Source organism: Podarcis liolepis (assembly GCF_965112155.1).
Source record: "Podarcis liolepis genome assembly, chromosome: 5".
NCBI classification, from domain to species: domain Eukaryota; kingdom Metazoa; phylum Chordata; class Lepidosauria; order Squamata; family Lacertidae; genus Podarcis; species Podarcis liolepis.
This window is the reverse complement of record NC_139556.1, coordinates 1796481-1805756: the sequence shown is the minus strand read 5'-3', so window position 1 is coordinate 1805756 and position 9276 is coordinate 1796481. Positions and strand designations below refer to the sequence as shown.

The window sequence follows — 9276 nt, the reverse complement described above, 5'->3', positions numbered from 1 at the left end:
TGCCCATGGGTGCCTGGCCTCTGCCCTGTACCCCAGTGGCTGCCTCAGTGTGTGGCCCCGTCATGGCAACAACTGGACCAGGAACTGAGTGCCAGAGGTAAGGCGGTGGGGGCAGGTGGGGGGTGAGGAGGCCCTGGTCCAGCCACCACCACAGTGCCGGAGCCATTCTGTCATGCGGCAGCTGGACTGGTGACTGGGGGCAGCCGCCGAGACCATATAACACCGGTCTTGAAAGACCTACATTGGCTCCCAGTACGTTTCCGAGCACAATTCAAAGGCCGAGGGCCTTCTGGCGGTTCCCTCATTGTGAGAAGCAAAGCTACAGGGAACCAGGCAGAGGGCCTTCTCGGTAGTGGCGCCCGCCCTGTGGAACACCCTTCCAGCAGATGTCAAAGCGATAAACAACTACCTGACATTCAGAAGACATCTTAAGGCAGCCCTGTTCAGGGAAGTTTTTAACGTGTGATTTTACTGTATTTTTGGTTTTTATGGAAGCCGCCCAGAGTGGCTGGGGACACCCAGCCAGATGGGCGGGGTATAAATAATAAATTATTATTATTATTATTATTATTATTATTATTATTATTATTATTATGACATGACATATGTGATGTCATCATGTCACATCGCGGCATCACTACAGCACAGCATGCTCCAACGTTGGCCCAAGTCAGCACCCTTGAGGGTCCGTGAAGAGTATGGCTCGAGGAGTGTGGGGATGCAGCTTGGGGAGCATTATGAAGTCCAGGTGGAGAGGCCGTGGAGGCCGCATTTGGCCTCTAAGCCTGAAGTTCCTCACACCACTACAGGATTTTTCACACATGTGCATGCATGTCACATTGCTTTGCTACACTGGATTATTCCACCCTTGACAGACAGCAACTGTATGTGTGAACTGAGTCCATGGGAAAGCATTGTACTTGAGCCAATGTGATTGTTCTGTCTAAGATGGAGTCACACCTGTGAGGAGACATTTACATGTGCAAGTCATCTTTTAATGTTGCAATCATGCTAACTAGCTGGAGAATTCCAAGAGAAACTATATGCCAAAATGAATGTCTAAAGAGGCTTTAATAAACATGAACACTTTCCAGTTGAGGCATGCTATTTACATTATTTCCCAATTGGTTCATTTGAATTCTTTTCTGAAGTACAAGATACTTTATTACATAGGCAATGTACAGATCATGGACATTTCAAAAAGATGATACTTTAGTATTCAATAAACAATCAAAGTTACATTAAAAGTGCAACAATTTTTTATATGTACAAAACTCATTTATTTGCATAACAGCTAGTGTCCATCTGCATCATGTCCATTCAAAAAAATTAAAATGTTTATTGCAATATACAGCAATACTGCCAGAGATGATTTAGTAGTGCTTCATTTAAATAGCTGGTTGGTTCATACTAAGACCTCACTCCTCTAACTTAACTGTGGATGAGGGAGTTGACCTGGCCTGTATTACTGAGACATGGGTGGGTGAGTTGGGCGGAGTGGATCAGACTCAGCTTTGCCCACCTGGGCAAATGACCAAAAGGAATCTATCTCTGAGCTATGGGACCTCCTCCTCCCAAAGCAATAAATAAATAAATCTCCATATCCACAATTTAAGTTTGCAAATATTGTTGCTGAAAAGCAATGGCTTCGATGTGCCTGTGACAATCAAGCCAACTTCCCATGGAATGAGCAACAACAAGGGTGTAGACCTGTGTTGATTTATGATGTATAAATAATGCACTTGCAATACATTACAGTGATTCAGATCTGTACTGCTGCTTGAACATTTGAATGGGCAACACAACTACAATTTGGATCTACTCAGGTTTGAATTTCACTGCTGATTTTTTAAAAATGGAGGAACATGATGGGCAATAGGCTGAAACATGAGGGTCAATTGTACAGACAACGTGAAACCATGACCTGTCCTTTGAATGAAAAACATGAAGCACAAGTCTGGATACTAGTGTGAATGCAATATGCAAAAATAATAATTCAACATTGTCTTTTGAATGTGGAATGAGATGCACAGTTGTAAATAATATGCATGTGAAACAGAATAATGATTTGGATCCACTTTACAAAAATCACGTGACACCAGATGGTAGGAAGGCAGAAACATCGGCAGAAAGAAAATGTCAGGTTTTCCATACCCTTAGTCTCACTTATGAATGAAAATAAACTTTATAAATGGGAATTCGTGCAGCTTACAGGTATTAAAATATTTGTATTCAAAGCACCATTGCTCTTCATTTCAACATGTTTCTGTCTCATTGCAAACACTGCTTCCTAATAATAGCATAGGTTCTTCCTTTAGTTCCCTTGATGTGTTACACATTTTTCCTCGGTGACACAGAGTATGGCTGTCAATAACTTGCTAATCAAAAGGTTGGAAATATAAATTTAAGGTGTTTTCTACTCCTCCACCTTGTGGAAAACAGGAATTTTCCACAAAGGAGTATATTCATCTCACTGAAAACCAACTGGAAAACTCAAAACTATGAAAGGTAGTGGGGAAATTAAAGGGGAATTCACACTACTACTGTCCTTGGGTAATGCCATATTACGTATGTGTATGGTTCAACACATTTTATACATATATTCTGAAAAATCTGGTGTCTTGTGTTGAGGTAATGTCTTAACCATTCACTAGATTAGGATCCTTTGCTTGAAAACTGTAGCAGAGTTAGCTCACTACTAGAAAACAAGGCTTGTCAATCCAGGGCTTTGTTTGAGCCAGGGCTTGCCTATGGCATGTTTTCAATGTTGTGGATCAACTCTGGAATACACATGAGCACATGAAACTGCCTCTGAGCAAGTACAGAGTGCATTTCCCTCATCAGTGAGTGCTAATGTCCTCAGCTGGATAACAAGAGGAAGAATGTCCAGATCAGAAGATGGTTTCCAGACAAGCCTTGACATCTCTTTTTGTAGGAATGAACTCATCCTAACATACAGAGTTGACTAATCTTATTTCTTGGTGAAGCCTCTCTCTCAAACAAGTTTCTTACCTCTGTTCCTTCTGAGCATCACCACATCCTGTTGGTTCCATTTGATGAAATGAAGGAAGACAGGATGAGGAAGGTGTTAGGTTTAAAAGAAGGGCATGTGGGAAGGTGCCTTGTGTTTTACTCTTTCTGTTCATGGATCCATTTAATCAGTTGCAAACTTGGATCTCAACACCAACTACAGCTACTTATGAAAGAATGAGAAAGATGGTGCAATACTGTTGAGTTGTTTTCACATCTTACGGCTCAGCGGAGGTGAGCCTGATGAAGACCGCAACCGCCTAGCTCTAGGGGTAGCTGAAGATGATGTCCAGTCTGCTGATTGCTGCTTGATAAATTGAGCCTCAAGAGCATTCAGGATGTCATTCAGCTTTTGGTCAATCTGTGTGACCTGTTGTGAAACCAGAAAGTATATAGTTTACCACATATGCAGTTGTGGGCGATGATTATACTACAGTGCAGCTGTAATGCCGTTTTTATCCCCAAATCCTTGGAATTGTAGATTGGTTAGGGCACTCAAAATCTGTACTTTGCATTAGGTTAGGTTGTAGTGTGCATATTACCTTAGTTGTAACCAGCAAAATGTACTTTCTTGGGCAGCACAAGTAAGAACTCAGAGATGAGACATTTTAATAGGTGGGATTGCAAATCATGAGCATACATCTTGATTCTTGAGGGTATTTTGCTTTGTTACTGCTATAGCGAAATTAAAAACCCTTTTAACAATGAATAGCATCAAATTATACTTCATTTGTCATTGCAAAAGACTTCTACGATAAGGCTTTGGTGTGATATGTATTTATTTAAATGCAATAAATCAATTTTTAAAATCAGATGATTAACAAGCTTAACAATGGTTGACAGCTCACAGATAGTTTCAAAAGAACACTTGGTAGCTAATTTCTTACATAGGTAAAGGTAAAGGGACCCCTGACCATTAAGTCCAGTCACAGACGACTCTGGGGTTGTGGCGCTCATCTCACTTTACTGGCCGAGGGAGCCGGGGGCTTTCCGCAGACAACTTCCGGGTCATGTGGCTAGCATGACTAAGCCGCTTCTGGCGAACCAGAGCAGCGCACGGAAACACTGTTTACCTTCCCGCCAGAGTGGTACCTATTTATCTAGTTGCATTTTGACGTGCTTTCGAACTGCTAGGTTGGCAGGAGCTGGGACCGAACAACAGGAGCTCACCCCATCACAGGGATTCGACCCGCCGACCTTCGGATTGGCAAGTCCTAGACCACAGCGCCACCCGCGTCCCTTTAAATTTCTTACATTCACCCAGTCAAATGAGTATTACAGCAAATTTTAATCTGATGAGGTCACACACATAAAAATAATTACTGATTATGTAGCCACTCCATGTAGCTGATATCACACCAAGACTCTTAATTGGTAGGCACACCATGTGTGTGACGTGTCTGCACAGATGGGGCCCCATCACAAAAACTCACGGGGAGAGCTTCACTGCAGCTGCTTTCTCTTGGTGTTACCTCACATGGATGCAATATGTGTCAATCAGTGCTCAACCAGTTTTGTATAAAATTTTTTAGTCAAAATTGAAAGCCCCCTCCCCCTTTTGACAATCATTATTATTCTTAAAAGTTAGATTCTTAAAATTTATTCTGATTCTCTAAGGTTGCCATGTGGGCAGACTAAGAAATATAGCCCTCCCTCTGTTGAACCAAATTTGCTTATAGAATGAAATAAAATTAAAAGTTATGGTAGCAGGGACATACACTGATTTGTTCTATGACCCTGTAATGTCATCATATCAGCATCGCTGATGCATTGAGGTCACTCAGAGAAGAATTATGCAGAGGAGAAATGGTCACCACAAAGAGAGGGGAGACAATGACTATAAACAGCTGCGAAAAACCATGGGAGTGTGAATAGTTTTTTCCGTGGTGTGTGCAGTGTTTATTATTATTCATCGAATAGATATACCATCCTATACCTGCAGGTCTGAGGGTAATTCACAGGATAAAATCAGAATATAAAACCACAAAATAATCAAAATAAAAACAACCACAACCTAAATAACCCCCCAACACATTTTGAAAGGGTGTAGGATGTCAATCAACTCAGCTAAAACAGCTAAAACATTGTTAAAAAACAATTTAGTCACCCCAAATCACTACTTTTGAAGCAAAAACATATGGAGAACATTTGGCACCAACAGACAACAGTGATGTTTGAATAGAAAACCCTATAGGAAACATCTGAAATGGGTCAGTTGCTGTTGCATCTTTTCTCCCAATAAAGGGAAAGCCCTGCTGTACATCTAGATACCTCCCTGTCTCCCCTCTCTCACACAGTTTTCTGTTCTTCATTTCCAACTGAAATGCAGCATTCCATGATTGTTGAGCATGATCATTTCTCACCAAATTGGTTTTGGGGACATTAGCACTTTCTTTAAAAAAGATTTTGTAAATCTTGGGGTTTCCTTGGAGGCTGGCACCTCCCCTGTTGTTTCCCAGTGACTGTTTTGGGTCTGATCCTATCAGCTCTCAACATTTGTGTTCAATCTTGGAGGAAGTGATCCACATGCTCAAGTGCTTTACATACATTAGCTCAATACAAGATCAGTATCAATATCAGCATTCCCATTCTGCAGGTTCTCTGCTGGTGACATAAGGAAAGAGAGAGATTTGCCTAAGACCTCCCAAGTCTGTTCTGCTACACGTTACCTCTTTACACCCTCCAGCTTTATGCAATTCTGTTGAGTAGCTCAATAGTTCTCTGCTCCTATCACAGTGCTTCCCACTTTGTTTTCCTGCCCCTGGCAGTGACATCAATACAAGGACCTGGAGGCCTCAGCAACACCTGGCAGGGGTCAAGCATTGGCCTCAAAGTAACCCACCCCTGAGATGGCCATGGGGTCTACATTGCATGATGCTTACACAGCTGTGTAGGGTTGGAGAACATAAAACAGGGGGGGACAAAGGCCAAGGGTTGACATTTCAAAAACATATTCAGTGTCAGCCTAACTTTGACCAAGTGACAGCCCATGCAAGCGCAGATTGTCAAGTAAAGCCATAAACAAGCTTCGAATGCTGGGCTGAATCTTTTCTTATTGTAGCAGTGCTTATCTAACAACAGCTTGCTCAGAAAAACAGTGGCAGCTCAATATACACTTGTTTCCTGCAAATAAAAATTAGCCCATGAGGGAGAAGACACCTGAGCATGCCATCTTCTCCAGAAATGTATCCAAATAATTAGTTAGGATTGATGTGCCTTTAATAGCAATTTATTATGCATTCTAGGTAGGGCTACCTCACTACATCCCTCATAGCTGATCCCTTCAGAGAGCAGGCAGGGTGGCATTTTTCTTGTTGTTTTGCAGAGAAAAGAGCATCAGAAAACCTGCTGGATTGGGCCAGTGGCCCCTCCAGCCCATGTTCTCACAGTACCCAAGAGATGCCGGTGGGAAGCCTGAAAGCAAGACCTGAGGACAAGAGGAAGTCTTCCCTCCTTCAGGTTCCAGCAACTGGTATTCAGAAGCACTGCTGCCTCCATTGCTGGCTAGGAGCTTTCAATAGCCCTCTCCTCCTCCCCTATGAATTCCTCTAATCCTCTTTTAAGCCATCTAGGCTGGTGGCCTCCTGTGGAAGGGAGTTCCATAGTTTTAACGATGCATTTTCTTTTCTCTGTCCTGAATCTTCCAGCCTCCGGCCTCATTGCATGTCCATGAGTTCCAGTGTTATGAGAAAGGGAGGAAAACTTCCCTCCACCCACTCTCCATGCCTTGCATCATTTTACAAACTTCTATTACGTCATCTCTTACTTGCCTTTTCCTTAAACTAAAAAGTCCAAAACACTGCTTGCTCCCTTTTCCTCACAGGGGAGCTGCTCCATCCCCTTGATCCAAGGACCAATGTCGGATAAGATTTAACATAAGTCCTCCTGGGATAGGATTGAAAACTGAAACAATGCAAAGAAGAATGGAAACAGAGATAATTACATATTTTGCTGAATAGTAAGCTAACTGCAAGTCTGGAATAAGAATTTAAAGGATTGCTTCTCTCTTTAAAGAAATAGAAAAAGCCTTCCGGGTTAGCGCCATCGGCAATGGCGGAGTTCCTCTGACCGGGAGGAACCCGCTCCGTGAAAATCGGGTCTTGCTGCCGCGGCGAAGGCGGAGACCCTTTAAAAATCCCAGGCGGAGGAAGCCTGGGAACATGGGATTCGGCTGACACCAGGAGCGCCTCCCCTACTCGCAGGGAAACCCCTTTTCGGGGATCCGAAGCGACGTGGGGTGAGCGGCGCAGTGTATGAATCGACTGCTACTTTTACGGAGTGAAGCTGCACAGTCGTTGCCGGAGAGCGCTGACTTTTTCCTGTGGACAATTGGACTCTAAACAAGTACCCGTGAGTAAAACGGAAAATTGGATTAAGAAACATTTTAATTTGGCACTGAAGCGGGAAGGTTCTAAACAGGAAGTCCGCCTTCCACTTTTTGTAAATAGACTGAAGCAAAAATTTGCAAGCTAAAGTCTGGAAAGTCGCATATAAAGGACTAAATTTCCTTCAGTTATAACCATCAAAACCCCTCTTGGAAGCAGGAGAAAAGGGGGGGATTTTTGTTTGTTCAAGCCTGCAGGAGAGAGTAAAGAAAGATAAATTTCCACCGTCTCAAACCTGGGAACGGGGTGTCAGAGACAGAAATTTATGGGGAAGTTCATTGACTGTGAATGGAACGTCTTTTGACAGATAGTTAAAAAAAGAGAGAAACAAACTGACTCCAATGTTGCCTTTTGCAATCAAAAGATACAAAATATACGAAAAATGAAAGTAATTTTCTTTTGTTGGACCTGTTTACAAAAGATGGATACAAATAGAAATTGTCTCCTCTAGAGGGAGCTTGTTAAATTGTTGCTGGAGTCGATCCGGGGATTTTACAGCTGCAAGATTAGGATCGTGAGACCAGACTCTGGCCTTGAATAAAAATGTGTTTAGAAGAAGTTTTGGTGCTTGCCTTTTGCAAGACAAGCGCTTTGTTGGAGCAGAAGCATGAGAAGATGGATTTGATGACTGTTGCAGTTAAAAACTTTGGACAAACGGCGAATACCCATATAGAAACCATCCAGGAACCAACTCAGGAACTTGTTTTGACAGAGCAAGTGCAAGCGCAGAAGATAATGGAGGAGGTCGCTGTTGAACCTCAAGTAACACAAATGGAGAGACCCGAGGCCCTGCAGGAGCATAAGCCGCTGTTCTTGAAGATTGAATCTGGAGTGGGCCAGGGGGGGTCTGGAGTTGTGGGGCCTTTTAATTTTGGAGGGTCTTTGAAACATGCTTTTAAATACTTTTTGGACTACAGTGCTGAGTGTGGGGAATGGGACTGTGGGGAATGGGCTGATCTGCTGAGGGGAGATGGAGATATTTTTGGGTCGGAGTCTCCCCAAGTCCTATTCCTCAATGAGAAAGGAAAGAAACTAAGAAAAAGATCAACAGAAGACAAGGTAAAGTGCAGGTATAAACAAGAAGAAGATCTGCAGAAGGGGCATGGAAAAGACTTAAGAGCCTCGGACACAAGAGCACCAGGTTGATGGACTAGATGGAATGGACAGTAAGGACTGACATAACCCGAGACCAGGAAGAAGAGATGTTGGATGAAGATTGGAAGAAAGTTTTGTTTTTTTAAAAAAAAATCTATTTTGAGAATTAGTGTAAAACTAATGAGTATTAGGAAAAATGTTGGAATGAAACTATTTGGCTTTAGTAGAAATGATATAAGGAGTTATGTATAAATAAATATTAAGTTTTAAGCTTTAAGGTATTTTATGGTAAGATAAGGTTAAAATAAATTAAGGTAAATTGAATGACAGAACACAGTGAAAGATAGCAAGGATTTGCTGAGTGAATTAATATGTTAGACCGTTAAGATAAATTACTTAACAAAAATTGAGAAAGATGGAAAGAATTTGCTGGAAAAATTAACTAAACTAGAATACAAAAAGGGAGGTGTGAGGAGGTCGAGGAAACAAGCAAATGAAAGATAAGGATATGGAGTATTGGATGTGTGTTTTTAATTGTTGTATTGTTGTATTGGTTTTTATGTTTTTTTATTTTCCTTTTTTATGTATCGAAATGTATGTCTTGTTGAATTTTTGTTGTTTTCCTTTTTTCTTTTTTCTGTAATTTCTAAACCTCTAATAAATATCTTTTATAAAATAATAGAAAAAGCCACACAGCTTCTTGAAAAGCTTGTTTAGCTTCCACCAGTCCTGACTGGCTCAACACAATATTTACAAAATGATCGCT

At 41.8% G+C, this 9276-nt stretch overlaps 1 protein-coding gene across 7 annotated transcripts in view; it reads right to left on the bottom strand.

Annotated features, from left to right (window-relative positions):
* Positions 1-1053: 1053 nt before the first annotated feature.
* LOC310706950 (potassium voltage-gated channel subfamily KQT member 1-like) overlaps positions 1054-9276 on the bottom strand; it is a 333457-nt gene continuing 325234 nt past the window's right edge. For all 7 annotated transcript variants that reach the window (XM_083503367.1, XM_083503371.1, XM_083503370.1 and 4 more), the window contains one exon: positions 1054-3400. In XM_083503367.1, the coding sequence (XP_083359493.1) occupies positions 3242-3400 (159 nt within the window). In that variant the 3' untranslated portion in view covers positions 1054-3241. The remainder of the gene's footprint in view (positions 3401-9276) is intronic.